At 34.4% G+C, this 18,857-nt stretch overlaps 1 protein-coding gene across 3 annotated transcripts in view; it reads left to right on the forward strand.

The window, feature by feature from the left end:
• The window catches only part of KIF20B (kinesin family member 20B), a 74,744-nt gene that overhangs the window by 6,495 nt on the left and 49,392 nt on the right, over positions 1–18,857 (forward strand). For 2 of the 3 annotated variants that reach the window (XM_058697126.1, XM_058697127.1), the window contains exons 4-18: positions 2,093–2,179; positions 2,295–2,411; positions 3,045–3,183; positions 3,737–3,921; positions 5,861–5,897; positions 6,858–7,085; positions 8,486–8,597; positions 9,439–9,510; positions 9,608–9,754; positions 10,434–10,596; positions 11,056–11,346; positions 14,709–14,848; positions 15,828–15,966; positions 16,849–17,077; positions 17,956–18,008. In XM_058697126.1, coding sequence (XP_058553109.1) covers positions 2,093–2,179; positions 2,295–2,411; positions 3,045–3,183; positions 3,737–3,921; positions 5,861–5,897; positions 6,858–7,085; positions 8,486–8,597; positions 9,439–9,510; positions 9,608–9,754; positions 10,434–10,596; positions 11,056–11,346; positions 14,709–14,848; positions 15,828–15,966; positions 16,849–17,077; positions 17,956–18,008 — 2,139 coding nt within the window. The remainder of the gene's footprint in view (positions 1–2,092; positions 2,180–2,294; positions 2,412–3,044; positions 3,184–3,736; positions 3,922–5,860; positions 5,898–6,857; positions 7,086–8,485; positions 8,598–9,438; positions 9,511–9,607; positions 9,755–10,433; positions 10,597–11,055; positions 11,347–14,708; positions 14,849–15,827; positions 15,967–16,848; positions 17,078–17,955; positions 18,009–18,857) is intronic. The other variant, XM_058697128.1, reaches the window with a different exon arrangement.

An 18,857-nucleotide genomic window follows, 5' to 3' on the forward strand; every position in this document is an offset into this window, starting at 1 on the left:
GCTATGCTCTTTGTACTGCATTTCCTTTGCATCTTTATTATAAATCAAATGTCCTTCTCTATGGGAGTTTATTTCTGAATATTGTTTCATTGATTTGTCTTTCTGCCAGTACCCCACTGTTATGATCACTGTAGCTTTGAAATAAGTGTTGAAATCAGGTAGTGTTAGCCCACCCAATTTATTTTTCATAGTTTTGACTATTCTAGATACTTTGCATTTCTGTGAGAATTTTTAGATGAGTTTGTCAATTGCCACAACAAAAGCCTCTTGGGATTTTGATTGCAGTTGCATTGAATATGTAGATCAGTTTTAGAAGAATTGACATCTTAACAATATTGAGTTTACCAAATGATGAACAAGGTGTATCTCAATTTCTTTTGGTCTCCTTTAATTTCTCTGAGCAATGTTTTGTAGTTTTCAGAGTGTAGGTCTCACATCTTTTGTCAAATTTATCCTGTATTTCATGATTTTTGATTTCTTCCAAATGACATTGCTTTTAAAATCAATTTCTGGTGTTTCTTCCCAGTGTATGAAAGAATAATTGATTTTGCATGTTGATCCTGTATCACGTTAACATTGCTAAACTCGTTTAATAGTTCTAGAGATGTTTTTGTAGATTCTGTTTGATTTTTGTATGTAGATGCTAATGTCTGAATGGAGACAGTTTTATTTCTTCCTAATCTGGATGCCTTTTCTTTCTTCTTCCCTTGCTTACTTATTTTTCTTTCCCTCCATCCTTCCTTCCTTTCTTTCTTTCTTTCCTTCCTACTTTCCTTCCTTCCTTCCTTCCCTCCCTTGCTTCCTTCCTCCCTCCCTCCCTTCCTTCCTTCTTCCTTTCTCTTTCTCTCTCCCCTCCCCTCCTTCCCCCTGATTACCATTGGCTAGAACCTCTAGTACAGAGTTGAATGGAAGTGGTGAGAGCTGAAATCCTTGTCTTGTTACTTGCTACTTATCTTAGATTCAGTCTTTGATCATTAAGTATGATGTTAGCTGTAGGTTTTTGTAAATGTTCTTTATCAGAAGGAAGTTCCTGTCTATTCCACTTGCTGAGAATTTTTGTCAATGGATGTTGAATACATATGTCAATATCCTGTCATCAAATGCTTTTTTTACATCTATTAGAGATAAATGTTTCTTTATTCTTTTAATGTGGTTAATTACCCAAATTGATTTTTGAATGCTAAATTGACCTTGCAGTCCTGAGATAAAACATTTTTGGTCAGGATGTATTATTCTATTTTATATATTGGCTAATACTTTGTTAGGGAATTTTTGCATCTAAATTAGAGAGGTTGTTCTGTAATTTCTTCTGAGGATATCTTTGTCAGATCATGGTGTCAAGGTTATGTCATACTCAAAATTATTTGAAAAGTGTTCTCTCTATTTTCTTAAAGGGCTTATCTATGATTTGTATGATTACATCCTTAAGTGTTTGAGAGAATTTAGTAATGAATTACCAGGGCCTGGAGTTTTTTGTGGGATTATTTTGTTTGTTTGAATATAAGTTAAGTTTTTTTTTTTTTTTAGTTGAATTTCTTTAATAAATATAAGTGTTCAGATTTTCTAGTTTTTTTGTTTGTTTTTAGTAAATTGTATCTAAGTAATTGTTTCCTTTTTACTTAAAAAAACACACTTCTTTAGAATTATTTTAAAAAAGAAATTAATTTCTCCCCCAAAGGAAGCAGTAAAGAGAATGCTGTATAGCAAACAATTTTTAAATAGAATTGAACATTTGGGTTAATGAGCTATTCTGGTTGCTTGTAATTTACTTTGGAATTCTATGTTTTAGTGACATAGAGCCCTATTTTTTGTTTTTAGTTACAAAGGTTAGGATTTTAGGGAAAAGAAGTGTACTATAAACTTCAAATATAAATATAGAAGGTAGAGGAAATCGAGTCTTTTGTGGTATTATTTTTTTTAAAGCAGATTTGCTTTTCTTTAGACATATAAATGGTTAAAAACAGAAGAATCACTGATTGCTTAGAGGTTCTGTATGACCTTAAATGGTTATGTAATAGCCGCTTTAAAAAAAGGTAATTTCTGAAAAGCCATATTTTGTATTTTTTAAATACAGTTATTTTGTTCTTTTTAGGCAAATAGTTTGGAATCCAAAGATTATCTCCAGGTTTGTCTTCGAATAAGACCATTTACACAGTCAGAAAAAGAGCATGAGTCTGAGGTTTGTATTGACTTTAATTGGGTGTTACTTTCATGGGCAAAATGCCATTGTTTTTATTTATTTATTGTGGGCTTATTTTTATTGATTGATTGATTGATTGATTGATGTCTTCTAGGGCTGTGTGTATGTTCTAGACTCACAGACTATTCTGCTAAAAGATCCTCAGAGCATTCTTGGTCGGTTAAGTGAGAAAAGCTCTGGGCAGATGGCACAGAAATTCAGTTTTTCCAAGGTAAGTCCTATGAGAAACTAAAGATTTTCTTTTAAGTAAAAGAGATTTGGCTTAGGCTAAATTGCTACGTTATTGTATATAATGAACTATATATGTCTTGTACTTACGGAACTTAGGTGTTAGGCACTGGTATTTTTTCTTAGAGTGGAACTCAAACTTTAGGTTTGTAAACATCTAATTGGAAATGAATAAATTGCTAAATTTATTGCTAAATTTATTATTAAATTGATAAATTTTTTAATCTTTTTAAGGAGATGTTCTTTCCAAAATTTAGATGAAAACTTGATTGACCTGGTCAGATTTCTATCTTGAAAACTTTCTGACAGTAGTTAAACTATCATGTATATTTGTGGGAGTTGGGGATATGGCACCTCCCTTAAGTATGAATCTTGTAAAAGAAATCTTTTAAAATTATAAAACACGAGGGGCAACTGGCTGGCTCAGTTGGGGGAGCACGCACCTCTTGATCTCGGGTTCATGAGTTTGAGCCCCATGCTGGGTATAGAGATTACTTAAATAAATAAATAAAGTTAAATAAAAAAGTTTTTAAAAACATGAGTTATAGGGTAGAACTCATTGTAAAAATTTACTTGAATTTTCTAAAAAGATTTGTTTTAAAAAATGCTTGTTCAGGTTTTTGGCCCAGAAACTACACAGAAGGAGTTTTTCCAGGGTTGCATTATGCAGCCAGTAAAAGACCTCTTGAAAGGACAGAGTCGGCTGATTTTTACGTACGGGCTAACCAATTCAGGAAAAACATATACATTTCAAGGTAAATTGTATTGTTTTTACATTTCAAGGAAAAAAGCAGTAATATCCACTCATTTTCATAATATTTGCATGTAGTTATGTTTCCATTACCTAGTACATTTGCTCCATTTTTAATACTGATAGCATCGTGAATGTGTGTCGCCGATGGCTTTTGATTCAGATTGATTTAATTCATTTGGGAAATTATGATACCCATATGATAGAGAATTAGGTGATAAAAATTTGGAAAAAGGATTTATGTGACGTAGTGAACTAAGCATGGATAACCAGGGAAGCATCTTAAATTTCATTTTACTTTTCCATTATGTGATTATGGGTGATTGCAAATCTTATGGCCTGATCTGAATGTAGAATTTCAATAATAGCTGATAAAATGTCCATTCTACAATGAAGACCAAAGTGATGGAAAACTAAGTAATGCTGCAACTTCTTTCACTTTTGTCTTAGATGTTTATTTTTGCCTGTTGGTGATATAAAAGGAGTCTTGGTAATCCAGGAACATTTCCACTTTGCTAATACTCTGAAAGGATATAAAACAAAAATTCTTTCCGCAGGCACAGAAGAAAATATTGGTATTCTGCCGCGAACTTTGAATGTATTATTTGATAGTCTTCAGGAAAGACTGTATGCAAAGATGAACCTTAAACCACATAGATCTAGAGAATTCTTACGGTTATCACCAGACCAAGAGAAAGAAGAGGTTGCTAGCAAAGTTACATTGCTCCGGCACATTAAAGAGGTATGGAGGGAGTCTAGTATGTGAAATATATAAATGTCATGACCTTTTATAAGCTCTTTAGTTTGTTTTAGCCTATATTGGAATATTTTGTGGTGGTGGTGATGGTGATGGTAATGGTGATGGTTGTGTTTTCTTTTTTTAGGAAAGTATTATAACCTTGTTTGAAGTTTTTCTTGTCCTTGCTTTATATTGTACAAATAGCAGAAATGTTTAAACAACTCAAATGTAAATAGTTCCGAGATTTCTTTCGGTTGTTGTTGAAACACTACTGTTCTTGATGTAATGATTAAAAAATTTCTTTTTAGGGTGCTTGAGTGACTCAGTCAATTGAGTGTCCAACTCTTGGTTTCGACTCAGGTCTGATCCCAGGGTCATGAGATAGAGGTCCACATTGGGCTCTGTGCCAACAGCACAGAGCCTGCTTGGATCGATCTCTCTCTCTCTCTCTCTCTCTCTCTCTCTCTCTCTTCTCTCCCTCTCTCTCTCCCTCCCTCCCTCCCCCCCCCCCTCTCTCTTTCTCTTTCAAAATAAATACATAAATAAACTAAAAAAAAAAATCTTTTTTTCTCCCTCTGCCGCTCTCCCCTGCTCACATGCTCTCTCTCAAATTAAAAAAATTTTTTTAGTTATAAAAATTATTTGTGCACACAAGATCTAAACAAGGGAATGGGAGAAATATAAAGGGAAAATTTCTCGTGGCTTTATTTCTGAAGAGAAAATCACATTAACATATTGGAAAGTATAGTTTTTGATTCTTTTCTAAAACAAAATCTGTATTTAGAGCTTTCTATAACGTCTGTATATACACAAGCACAGTCATATATACAGTTGCATATATCTTCATACCTTTTGATTTTTGCTCAGTGGAGTTTAAAGTTCAGAGTCCATGGTTATGGTCTCTGAAAGTAAACTAGTATATAGTGTAAATAAGAATTACAGAGATTAGTAGATGATTGCACAGGTAATTCTTAGAGGATATTAAGGTCAATAATGAAAAAATTTCCCTAATGAGTTGTTCAGTTAAAACATTATTTTGCGGGGCGCCTGGGTGGCGCAGTCGGTTAAGCGTCCGACTTCAGCCAGGTCACGATCTCGCGGTCCCTGAGTTCGAGCCCCGCGTCAGGCTCTGGGCTGATGGCTCGGAGCCTGGAGCCTGTTTCCGATTCTGTGTCTCCCTCTCTCTCTGCCCCTCCCCCGTTCATGCTCTGTCTCTCTCTGTCCCAAAAATAAATTTAAAAAATGTTGAAAAAAAAAAATTAAAAAATAAAATAAAATAAAACATTATTTTGCTATGAAATTGTTAAAATATTTAAAAAATGAAATCATGCTTTCATACATTGATTGTAAACTGTGTTTTTAGAAAGCACATTTTCTTCTATAAAGACAAATATTTTCATATCTTTTCATCCACTATTCAGATTTAGGGATATATCCTAAGGAAATAATTAGAATGCAGAAGAAAAAAATAACAAATTGAGATATTTATTTTAGTATTATTTTTACTGGCAAAAATTTGTAAATAAATGTTCAATAACAGGGCAGTAATTAAGACATTTCACATCTATTCCGTTATATAGCCATCAAATACAAATAATTTTTAATCATAGCAAGTAAAAGTAAAAGCTTTCAAGGTAAGGTAATGAGTGTGGGGAAAAGAATAGAAAGGCATGTATTAAAATATTAATAGTAATTGCCTCTGAGTGACAGGGGTCATATATGATGATATTCTTTTTAATAGTCTTCTGTAGTATCCCAGATTTCTTATTATGAGAATGTATTATTTAACTAGGACAAAGAATTAATAGAGATCATTGAATTGAGTAGATGAAAGGTTATGGTTTGGTTGGTGACTTATATGGATAGATAGATAATTAATACACTGGTTATTTAACTTTAACTAAAAATGGTTTTTAACCTAAAAAAAATTGTTCGTTTTTAGGTTGCGATGCAAAATGACAGTTATGATACTCTTCACGGTAAGGTTTCCTTTCTCACTTTTCAAATGTTGATTACATGACATACTTTTGAATAGCTTTTAATTTTTGAATCAGTCCTAGCGATTTAATTTTTTTAATGAGATAGCAATTCTTGGAAAATGGTACATAACTATATGAAATATCAGTCACTGTAAAGTTTTTTTTGGATTTAATGTCACAGAGAATCCCTCTCACTTATAACTTTTATGTAGAATTCAAGAGAGCTACTATTTTTTCTTTGTCCTTTACCTTTAACTTCAATTTGGCTCATTGGCATTTTTTCAAAAAGAAAAGAAAGATAAAAAGAAGCCAAACTTTGGCTAATATAAATTATATTATTTATATAAGCCATATTTATATAAAATATAAATTTTGTTTATATCTGCTTTGGTCCAAAAAGTGTTTAACATTGCTGAATAAAAGATTAAGGATACTTGGGTTCCTGGGTGGCTTAGTTGAGTAAGCGTCGGACTCTGGATTTTGGCTCAGTTCATAATTTCACGGTTTGTGAGTTTATGAGTTTGAGCCCCATGTCTGCGCTGACAGCATGGAGCTTGCTTGGGATTCCCTCTCCCTCTCCCTCCCTCCTTCCCTCTGCCCTGTGCCTGCTTGGGATTCTCTCTCTCTTTCTCTCTCTCTCTCTCTCTTGCTCTCTCTCCTCCTCCCTCCCTCCCTCTTTCCCTCTCTCCCTCCCTCCTTCCTTCTGCCCCGTGCCTGCTTGGGATTCTCTCTTCTCTCTCTCTCTCTCACTCTCTCTCCCTCCCTCTCTCCCTCTCTTCCTCTCTCCCTCTCTCCCTCTCTCCCTCTCCCTTTCCCTCCCTTTCCCTGCTCACTTGCTGGCTCTCAAAAAAAGTAAAGATTAAGGATACTTAGTTTTTCAAGTCCACAAGTCTTGATCTGTCTTATCTCATTTTTAGTCTATTTCTTAATTTTCTGATTCTCCTTTTTTTTTTTTTGTAGGAAGTTTAATAAACTCTTTGAATATCCCAGAGTGTGAAGAATCCATGAAAGATTGTGAACAAGCCAGCTTGAATATGGATAATAGTATAAAATTTTCTGTGTGGGTTTCTTTCTTTGAGATTTACAATGAATGTATTTATGACTTGTTTGTTCCCGTATCATCTAAATTCCAAAAGAGAAAGATGCTACGCCTTTCGCAAGATGTAAAGGGCTATTCTTTTATAAAAGGTATAGTAATGAATGCTTTTTATTTTATTGCTCCAAAGTTTCTTCCTAGACTTTGTTACAGCAAACTGGAGATTGAAAATTTTTATATTAATTGTTAACATCAACATAATAAGAGAAGTTTGTGCTTTGCAGGTATGTTTTGGTATGTTAAGTAAACCTGAATGTAAGGGGTCAGTGTTAATATTGTTTTCCTTGAGTATCATTGCAGGGGTTTGAGGGGTGGGGTGGTGGGAAAAGTTGTGTGTGTTTATATTCACATTATTATGCTGCTTTGTAGCAGTGTGCAAACTTTGGAGCTTTCCACAGTGTGTTTTTCCAACTTTTTACAGTTGCTACTCAAAGTAGGAAGTACTTACATATATTAACATTATGATTTAGTAGTTGCATGTGTATATATGTACACGTATATTTACAACTCAGAAGTTTCGTGAATTATACTTATCCTTAGTACAAGGAACGCAGTTTGGTGTTTACTGTATTCTACTTCATTTTAATAAAATGCTGGTTATGACTAAATTTGACTTGATGATTCACTAATGAATTGCAACCTGCAGTGTTTCACATCTAGGTAATTTTGTAGGGTTAATCCGTAGTGTGCTTTGTCTTTTGTCTTTTTTTTTTTTTTCTGGATGTTTAATTCTAAGGAATCTCCTCTATTTTTAATTTTCCCTTTGACCTACTTTTGAAAAACTTTTGTCTGTGTTTGTGTAACTTAAATATTAGAAAGTAATTGTAACGCCTCCTCTTATATTTCACTTTTCTAGTGGAATATGGAATAGCTGAGTGGATTCCACATAAGGGGTGTTATTAAAAGATTTCATCATAGGGGCACCTGGGTGGCTCAGTCAGTTAAGCATCCGACTCTTGATTTCACCTCAGGTCATGGTCTCACGCTTCATGAGATCAAGCCCCGTGTCGGGCCCTGTGCTAATGACGTGCAGCCTGCTTGGGATTCTCTCTCTTCCTCTCTCTGCCCCTCCTCCACTCATACTCTCTGTCTCTCTCTCAAAATAAATAAACTTTTAAAAAACTTGGGGCGCCTGGGTGGCGCAGTCGGTTAAGCGTCCGACTTCAGCCAGGTCACGATCTCACGGTCCGTGAGTTCGAGCCCCGCGTCAGGCTCTGGGCTGATGGCTCGGAGCCTGGAGCCTGTTTCCGATTCTGTGTCTCCCTCTCTCTCTGCCCCTCCCCCGTTCATGCTCTGTCTCTCTCTGTCCCAAAAATAAATAAATAAATAAATAAATAAATAAATTAAAAAAAAGCTTTAAAAAAAAAAAACTTAAAAAAAAAAACTTCATTGTATGTCTTTGGGAAAAGAGGTTACAAATCTCTAAAGAGATTACATTGTACAACAAATGCTATGTTTTTATAAATTGATGTGTCCTCTTTATTTTTTAAAGATCTACAATGGATTCAAGTATCTGATTCCAAAGAAGCATATAGACTTTTGAAACTAGGAATAAAGCACCAGAGTGTTGCCTTCACAAAGCTGAACAATGCTTCTAGTAGAAGGTAAAGAAGAAACACTGCGATGTGAGCTTGAAGTACCCAGGGTATTCTGTACTATTGTAAATACAACTAATTTAAGATTGAACTGGGCAGTAGTCTCTCTGATATGTTAGATGAATTCATAGGCATAAAAAGTATTCTGTTAACTGAGGAGCACTAAAGCACAGAAGATTATCTGGACTATTTCTTGTTCTAACATAAAATTTACTAATTTACATAAAGTCGCTTAGGTATTTTTACTCTTTATGTGAATATCTAAGCTCTCTTTTAAGAGTTGCCTACAATACACATCTCAAGGTTAAGGAATGGTGTTTTTGAGGGAAGGAATTGGGACTTGAGAGACAAAAGGAAATAAGTTTAAACAGTGAGATACTTAAAACAGGTTGTCTCTTAAGGGGGAAAGAGCCCTATCTCCCATACTTGGTATGGCATGAAGATAGTATATGATCCAGGTAAGCCTGTATTTGGGCCAAATGTATGCTTTGCTTTAGGTAGAAGGTTAGCAGTCTGTATACCATTTTAACTAATAATATGATCTTTGCAAGTAAATTGAAAATTTATTGTAAATGATTCCACTAATAGAAGTGGAATGTTAAGAGAAGGAGAGGGTTCAGGGAATTTGGGGCTAAACGAAAGATAAGATAAATGATTTTAGGCAGTTAGGTATTTAGGTGACAATGGAACATTGGATTGGAATACCTGGCAACTAGTTGGAAAATGCAGTGCTGGAGGTATGGCTGGTATTAGGGTGTAAATAGATGTCGATTTGGATGCTGGTTTCACCAGATGGAATGCAGAAATTAAAAATGAAAGATAACATTTGATTTTTGTGTATTTCTTTTAGTCACAGCATATTCACTATTAGAATATTACAGATTGAAGATTCTGAAATGCCTCGTGTAATGCGAGTCAGTGAGTAAGTTGAGCATTCTTTAACTCTTAATTATTTTGAGTTGTTTCATTTTGAAGAACTTTTCATAGTTTTGTTTTGTTTTTTTTTTTGGTTAATTCAGATTGTGTTTATGTGATCTTGCTGGTTCAGAAAGAAGCGTGAAGACACAGAATGAAGGGGAAAGGTTAAGAGAGACTGGGAACATCAATACTTCTTTATTGACTCTGGGAAAGTGTATCAATGTTTTGAAAAACAGTGAAAAGTCAAAGTAAGTGTTGCTGAAAGTACTGTTAGCATATTAAGTGTTATAATATTTAAACTTTCAACTCCAGTTTTAGAAAGTTCTTTTTTGTTTTTAACCTGCTTCCTATGTGATGACTATATATGGATTGCAGTTGAAATACTTAGAGTTCTTGGATTTAAAAAATTGAAGTAAAAAATATTGTTAGTTGATGCCAGTGACTCATCAAGTAAACAGTATTTTCCATAGCAAATATATGTCGACAGGCACTTTAGATAATCTTCTTATGATCCTGGTTTAGCATCTCAAACCACTTTATTCTTACTAATGCCTTGTGTTCTAGATGTGATAGATTTCTGCATTAATTACACTTTAGGCTTAGTAAATTGTAATTAGCCTTCATTTTTAGTTAATGTGTTTCATGGCATATCTTGTATAATTGTTTTACCCTAGAAAATACAACCCAGTTCAATGTGATTTTCTTAACATTTTGCATACTGAGTTATTGTTAGTTTTCGTATTAGTAGTAGTATTTAAAGAAAAGAACATAAATAAACAGAAAATGACTTTTATGGGCAGAACTAATCACTAACCTAGAGTTTAAGTCCGTGATAGCTAGATTAATTATTTCTTTGTAAATTTTATCAGCATTCTGACTTTATGAGATTTGTTTTAACTTACGGTTTTTTGAAAATTTTTTCCATAGGTTTCAACAGCATGTGCCTTTCCGGGAAAGTAAACTGACTCACTATTTTCAAAGTTTTTTTAATGGTAAAGGGAAAATATGCATGATTGTCAACATCAGCCAGTGTTATTTTGCCTATGATGAAACCCTCAATGTGTTGAAATTCTCAGCCATTGCACAAAAAGTAAATATATTCAAATTTCTGCAGGATTTATTAAGTTTCTTACCAGAATATGAACCATTTTTTCTTGGTGTAACTAACCCATTTTGTGCTTATAACTGAAAACCTGGGAAATAACTGAAAATTAGAAATGTGAATATTTGATCAAGTAAAAGGGCATTAAAAAGATTGAAAGTTTCCCTTGCTAGTATTAGGATAACCTTAGTAATAAGAGTTCATAATACACACTCATTACAAATTACGAGTGTTATTGTGAATTGTCCGTCTGCTCTGCCATCCATCTGGTTCACTTCATGGCTAATCAGGAAGCCCTTCTGCTAGGAGTCCTTCTTGTATGTTTGTTTGCATAGATAGGTCTTTTTTAAACACTAGAATTATTATTTGACTCAAATTTATGGATTTCTTTTTTAGTTGACAGTTTTTCCTTTTCTGTTTTAAAAGTCACATTGGATATTTTTACAGGTTTGTGTTCCAGACGCTTTAAATTCTTCTCAAGAGAAACCATTTGGACCTGTCAAATCTTCTCAAGATGTATCCCTAGACATTAATAATTCAGTTAATAAAATACTAAATGTAAAAAGATCCACGATTTCATGGGAAAGTAGTCTAGAAGACCTGGTGGAAGATGAAGATTTAATTGAGGATCCAGAAAAAGGTGAAGAAAACCAAAGTGTGGAAAGTGAACGTACTGATGAAGATCTAGATAAGACTTTGGAGGAAGATAAGGCTTTCAGTAGCCATGAGGAGAAGAGGGTATGTATTAAGAACTCGTATTTCTAAGCTTGGCTTATTATTATTATGAAAGTTAGGGTTAACAATACCTACAACTCCCTCTCTTCCAGTTTTTTTCAGCAACATGCTAAGTTTGTTATGTATCTCAGCTTTATATGTATATATATGTGTATATATTTAATATATATTTTTAAACATTTATTTATTTTTGAGAGACAGAGCAGGGGCAGGGGAGGGACAGAGGGAGAGGGAGACTCAGAATCTGAAGCAGGCTCCAGGCTCTGAGCTGTCAGCACAGAGCCCGATGCGGGGCTTGAACTCCTGAACCATGAAATCATGACCTGAGCCGAAGTTGGACGCTTAACGGACTGAGCCACCCAGGCGCCCCTCAACTTTATGTCTTGAAAAAATTTAACCTACAGTAGGACTAGTACAATTAAAACCCATTTATACTTCACCTGAATTTGCTAGTTGTTAACACTTTACCATGTTTAATTCTCTGTGTGTATGTGAATGCACATTTTTTTTGCCAGTACCATTTGAAAACAAGATGTAGACATAATGGCACCTTACAACTAACTACTTCAGCATGTGTTTCCTAACAATGTAGACATATTCCTTATGATCACAACACCATTTTCATACCTAGGCAATTTAACATTGATATAATAATATAATCTATAATATTGTCCATATTGAGATTTATTCAGTGGTCCCAGTATGTCCTGTATAGTCATTTTTTTTTAATTATTTTATTTTGAGAGAGCAAGAGTGCACGTAGGCACCCATACTTGTGTGCATGAGCAGTGGAGGGGCAGAGAGAGAGGGAGAGAGAGAATCCCAAGCAGGCTCTGGGCTGTCAGTGCAGAGCATGATGTGGGGCTCGACCTCATGAGCCGCGAGATCATCACCTGAGCTAAAATTAAGTGTTGACACTTAACTGACTGAACCACCCAGGTGCCCAGCCATTATGTTTTTGAGCTTCAACTAAAGTTAACCATTGTTTTTGACTGGTATGTTTCTTTTAGTTATTTGTAATCTAACAGTGATATTCTTTAGAAGTTGAGGCTAGTTGTCTTGTACAGCACCTTCAATCTCAGTTTCTTTGATTCTTTCCTCATGATTCAGGTTTTACGCTATACACGTCCTATTATTTAGGTCAAGTTGTAAATTTTCCATTGCATCCTATCAGGAGACACATGATGTCTGAATCCCCCATTCTTGGTGATGCTAAGTTTTGCTCATTTGGTTAAGGTATTGTGTTTCAGATCTCTTTATATTTTAGAAGTATCATCTGTGGGATGATAGTTTGAGACCATGTGAGTATCTTCTTCCTTAGTATCCTTTCACTCAGTGATTTTAGCATAATCCACCAAACTTACTTTGCAGTCAGGTAAAAGCACCCAAAGTGTCTACCTAGTACCAGTTATTCTATTTCTTCAAAAACAGGATGGTTGGTTGTCTTACATGTATGGTAAATGCATATAATTGAACAGTGGTATTTTTTAATAATATTTTTTAAATGTTTATTTCTGAGAGAGAGAGAGAGAGAGAGACGAGTGGGGGAGATGCAGAGAGAAGCAGGCTCCAGGCTTTGAGCTGTCACCAGTGTCCCACACGGGGCTCAGACTCACAAGGCGTGAGATTATGACCTGAGCTGAAGTCAGACACTTAACCGAGGATGCTCCTTTATTTTTTAATGTTTATTTATTTTTGAGAGAGACAGAGACAGACAGGGAGTAGGGGTGGGGCAGAGAGAGGGAGACACAGAATCTGATACAGGCTTCAGGCTCTGAGCTGTCAGTACAGAGCCCAATGCGGGGCTCGAACTCTGGAATGGTGAGATCATGACCTAGGCCGAAGTCGGACACTGAACCCACTGAGCCACCCAGGTGCCCCACGTCTGACTCTTGATTTTGGCTCAGGTCATGATCTACTGGTTCATGAGATCTCTCTCTCTCAAAATAAATAAATGAACATTAAAAAAAAAATTAACAGTGGGAAAATGTAGTCATTTGAAATTGTAAAAGTATTATTTAATCATGATGGAATCTGGAAAAAGAAAAGGAAACTAAATATAAAGATCTCTCTATATACCACTCATGTTAATGGATTTTTACTATACATTACCCTTTTGTTTTTTAATTGTTTATTATTTTGAGAGAGAGAGAGAGAGAGGGAAAGTGTGAGCAGGAGAGGGGCAGAGAGAGGGGGACAGGGAATCTAAAATGGGCTCTGTGCTGACAGCAGAGAACCCGATGTCAGGCTTGAACTCATGAACAGTGAGATTGTGACCTGAGCCAAAATCGGACACTTAACTGACTGAGCCACCCAGACGCCCCTATCCATTATTCTTTTGTATCCTGACTTTTTTCACTTAAAAAAAAAAAATGGTACAAAGTATGCATTAATATGTCATTGTTCATTACAGTTGGTTGCTGTATGATTGTACCATAATTGAACCAATCTCTTTTGTTTGACTGTTGAGTTGGGTTTCACTCTTCCTTTAAGTACAATCACTATCATAAAACAACAACACTGATAACCATTTTCACAGCCAGAACACTGGGTCCTGGTATAGAAATATTTCTTCGGTGTAGGTTCTTAGAACCAGGATTTCAAAGTTAGGATATTTATGGAAATATTTTCAATATCAAATTGAGACATTGAAAGATCTGTAGTTTTGAGAGAGTTTATTGGGTAATTTGTTGTTGAGAAAGTTTAAGTAGAAATCTTAAAAGACTATCAGGCTGTTACGCTATAATATTTTATTACAGATCTATACTGGCCATGTCAAGTGTTAATTGCCTTATTTATTCATTGTCCATATTACATATTTATGCTTTTTCCAGGGTTTTGGAGTTGTTGCTCACCAAATAAGTTTATGTAACATCTCTTTTTTCCATTTTGGAATGTGTTTGGGATTCTCAGTAACTACTCTGTGTAACACTTAGGCTTTAGATCTTGACTAAGTTAAAATCCAGCCTTTACCACTTTCCACAAACCTGGTCCTTACTTTCCCCACCTACAAAGTGTGGCTGCTGCTACCACGCTCACAGAAGGTTATGTGGGTTGAAAGCCATCGAATATGAACTCCCCAGAGTAGTTCCTGGTGGATAATGGATCTTCAGATTTTTTTGTCCTTTTTTTTCTTAGTGTAGCCATACAGTGAGACATCTGAGTTACTGTAAGTGTATTTTTAAAATGTAGAGAGACTTTTCAGATTACTGAGTCTCTGCACATATGTAATTTTCAGTGAGAATATTATCATTATTAAAAGGATGCATAATTATAGTCAACTAAAGAGTTATTTTTGAATACTCGGACAGTAATATTTCCCTTGGGATATATTTGTTCTTAGGATTTTAATGTTTATGTTTTAGAAACTGTTGGATTTAATAGAAGACTTGAAAAAAAAACTGATAACTGAAAGAAAGGAAAAGTTAACATTGGAATTTAAAATTCGTGATGAAGTTACACAGGAGTTTACTCAGTATTTAGCTCAGCGGGAAGCTGATTTTAAGTAAGTTACTTCTTTCATGTCCTAGTAAAAATTGAGAATTTTTTTTTGTGCAGAGTTTTTTATTTACTTTTTTTATATTAAGTGGCTTCTGAATTCTGACCTCTTCTTTCAGCCTTGAGCGTAGCTGTTGCTAATCTTGACAGTGGTTCTGAATTGTACGTGAATAATTTAAATTCTGCTTTTAATTTATAATAAATTTAATCTTAGAAATTTAGTTTTTATTTACTTTTTTATCATGATAAGTGTACTTATTTTTTTTAACTTTTTTTTATTGTTTATTTTTGAGAGAGAGAGAGAGAGAGCGAGGGAGGGGCAGAGACAGAGAGGGAGACACAGAATCTAAAGCAGGCTCCAGGCTCTGAGCTGTCAGCACAGAACCCGATGCAGGGCTTGAACTCACAGACTGCGAGATCATGACCTGAGCTGAAGTCGGATGCTTAACCGACTGAGCCACCCAGGTGCCCTGATAAATGTACTTATTAATCCCCATCATCTATTTGACCCATGCCCCCTTCCACCTCCCCTCTGGTAACCATCAGTTCTGTATAGTTAAGAATTTGTTTCTTGGTTTGTCTCTCTTTTTTCTTTTTCCTTTGCTCGTTTGTTTTTTTTCTTAAATTCCACATGTGAGTAAGATCATATGGTATTTGTGTTTCTCTGACTTATTTAGCTTAGCATTATACCCTTTAGCTCCATTTGTGTTGTTGTATATGGCAAGATTTCATTCTTTTTATGGCTGAATAATATTCCATTGTTTATATATATATATGTGTGTGTGCGTGTGTGTGTGTGTGTGTGTACACCACATCTTTATCCATTTATCTATCAGTGGACACTTGGGCTACTTCCATAGTTTGGCTATTATAAATAATGCTGCAGTAAACATAGGGGTGCATGTATCCTTAATCTTACAAATTCAAAACAAAAACACAAAGTTGTGCTTTTATGTTTCCTAATGGGATTAATTTGTGTTATGAAGGGAAACTCTCCTTCAGGAACGAGAGATACTTGAGGAAAATGCTGAATGTCGTTTGGCTATCTTCAAGGATTTGGTTGGTAAATGTGACACTCAAGAAGAACCAGAGAATGAAGATTGTGTCATGAAAGTTGAAAACAAAGTATGTTAACTGAAATATGAAGTCCAGCGAGGTGTTTGATCTATGTGTAGAGTACCACATCAGTGATGAGAAACACTAATATACTTTAGAATTAAAATACTTACTATGTAGCTTTATTATAATTAAGCATGCTTTGTTAGTAATGTAAGCACAATTAGTTAAATATAGCTATTAGACTAGAGAGAAATTATGTGTCATGTTTATATCTCCTTTTGTGTTGCTTTTTAGATGTATTGATTGTAGGTAGATTCCTTTTAGCCTCATTTGTGTCCATTTTAAACAATTTTGCTCTGATTAAAGCAAAATCATTTATATGTAAACAGGATTGCTCTTGTTGGCTGATTGACCATTCCCTGCCCTTGAGGAAACATACCCTTCTTCTGCTTCCACTGAAATTGATGTCTTTTGGGGGTTGTTTGATTTTGTTTTGTTTTTTTTTAATAACTCAGTTTAGGGGCCTGGGATGGTGATGTCCTGGCTCTTGCTGTCAAATCATGTTTATGTATCCTAGACATGGTTTGGCTCTTGGTCTGAGTTGTGATGATGGAGGTTTGTTTCCTTAGCTGTCCCACCAGAGCCCTTATGAGACATTATATAACAAAGTATACCTGAACTAACAGTCATAATTGTTCTAGAAGGATTTCTCACAACTTATGACATTTTTGTTATGGGAAACTGTGTCTCATGTTCCATAAAATAGTCATGAGTAATGGAACACAGCTTTTTAATAATTAGAGATACTTTGATACAATTTATTGAAAAAAAGTCTAAATTGTGAATTTTTTTGCTATGTGTTCTTAAAACTGTCGAAATTAGATAGTGCCACATTGCAAGAGTGAAAGCCACTGTTAACATTAGGCATGTGGTTTTTGCTGTTTTTAGGAAGCACATAATTATGTAGGAATTGAAGATATTATTGATTCCCTTCAAGATGATGTCACTGATATTAAGAAACAGGCTGAAATTGCTCACTTATATATTGCATCTCTTGCTGACCCCCAGGAAGCTATTGCTTGTTTAGAAATAAAGTTTAATCAAGTTAAAGCTGAATTAGCTAAAACCAAAGAAGAATTAATCAAAATCCAGGAAGAGTTAAAAAAGAAAGAAAATGGTAAGTAGATGTATTTTATCCATATTTAGATGTTACAAATGCATAAAAAACATGGTGAGTAAAACAGATGCTTATTTACATATTTACTGTACTGACTAGAAAATTCTTTGGTCTAGGCAACATTTAATATTTTAACATTTTAATGGCTTTGTACTAATTTACTATTAAAAATTTTTTTTGCCTTCATTTACTTTTAGGCTAATATTAATAGAAAGTAGAAAGTGGACCCCTCAAAACCAACAAGAACAACAAACACCAAATGAAGCATTAGTTTATCAGCAAATTAAGAAATCTTAGGAAATTGTAAAGCTGTGAATTTTGTTCTGTATTTTTTATGTTCTGTCATAGTGTGGTAGATTCTGCTCTGGGCTTGTACGTTTGGGATGGAGTAACTCCTATGGAGTGATTTTAAGTTTGTTTCATTGGTGCTCCATTCCAGCTCAGACACACGCGCGCGCACACACACACACACACACACACACACTCAATGTCTTGTCATATCTGGTTTTTAAAAGTGTTGGAGGACGTGTTCTGCCCTTTTCTGTGTGAAACAAGATGGGTAGAAAATATCATGTAAGTGGTGCCTTTACATTATGAATGTATTTCATACATTACATTATGAAAATAGAAAAGCTTCTATTTTCCTTTCATCTCTGAAATTACACCAGAAATTTTTCACTATTTAACATAGGTCATTCATTTTTTCCTTGGATTGGATTTTGAAAGTGGCTTTTACAGAAACCTTGCCCTCTGGTGGTAGAATTAGTAACTATACTATAGTTACTATAGTAACTATAGAAGCTTATGTGTCAATGATTATACAGTAATATATTTTTTAGATGCTTATATATTTGTTTTCAATATTCTTATTTTTTCAGAATCAGAAATTAACATAAATTCATTGGTTCAAGAGCTTGAGAAATCTAATAAGGTAATACTTCAAGTTTTATTTTGTCTTGATAAGGAACTTAATAATTAAGCAATTGAAGGAGCGTGAATTATGACAAGGTACATTTACTTTAAAGATAGTTAAAAAATAATAAATGAATGTGATTAAAAAAATTGAAAATTATAAGTGCTTTCACTCTCAGGCCTTTTCTTAGTGATAGCAACTAGAAAGTTTCTTCAGTCTTTCCAGAAGATATTTATTTATATATAGAAAACACATACATACATCTTTTGAAAAGTTTACACAAATGGGATTAATTAGTTTTGTGTCTTGTTTTCTTCCATCAAAAGCTGTCTTGGAGATCATGCTGATGTAATTGTACATCAGCACATAAAGATATGTGTTATTCTTTCGGTGGGTGCATAGTGTTAGTTGGATGCATTTAAATGGTGTTTATTTCACCTAAAATTACTGTTGTAAAATATGAGATATGGCCTGATCAGTGTGCAGCATTGAATTCTGAAGATCTTCGGCATCTTGTATCTTTAGATCAGATAATCATTCCAAGTGGTTGTAGATGGATTTGACATTGATAGGTCTAAATATGAAATTACAAGCATACATGCACGTGTAGTGAACTTAGAGCTCTAAACTTGCTATTTTTCCTGACCTTCTCTGGCATGGGTCTTATATCAATTTGTATTTATCCTTCTAAAGAGCTAAATATTTTAAGATATGATTAGACATAAATAAGATCTTTGGTATCTAATATCCAGTATTTGAAGAAATAACCAAAATAATGTACTTAGCAGAAGACACCACAGCTAGTGTTTGGATGATTCCTCATCTTTTCCTTTATTTTTTCTAGTTATAAAAATAGTAGATCCTAGT

Source organism: Neofelis nebulosa, chromosome 13, assembly GCF_028018385.1.
Source record: "Neofelis nebulosa isolate mNeoNeb1 chromosome 13, mNeoNeb1.pri, whole genome shotgun sequence".
In the NCBI taxonomy this organism is placed as follows: Eukaryota; Metazoa; Chordata; class Mammalia; order Carnivora; family Felidae; genus Neofelis; species Neofelis nebulosa.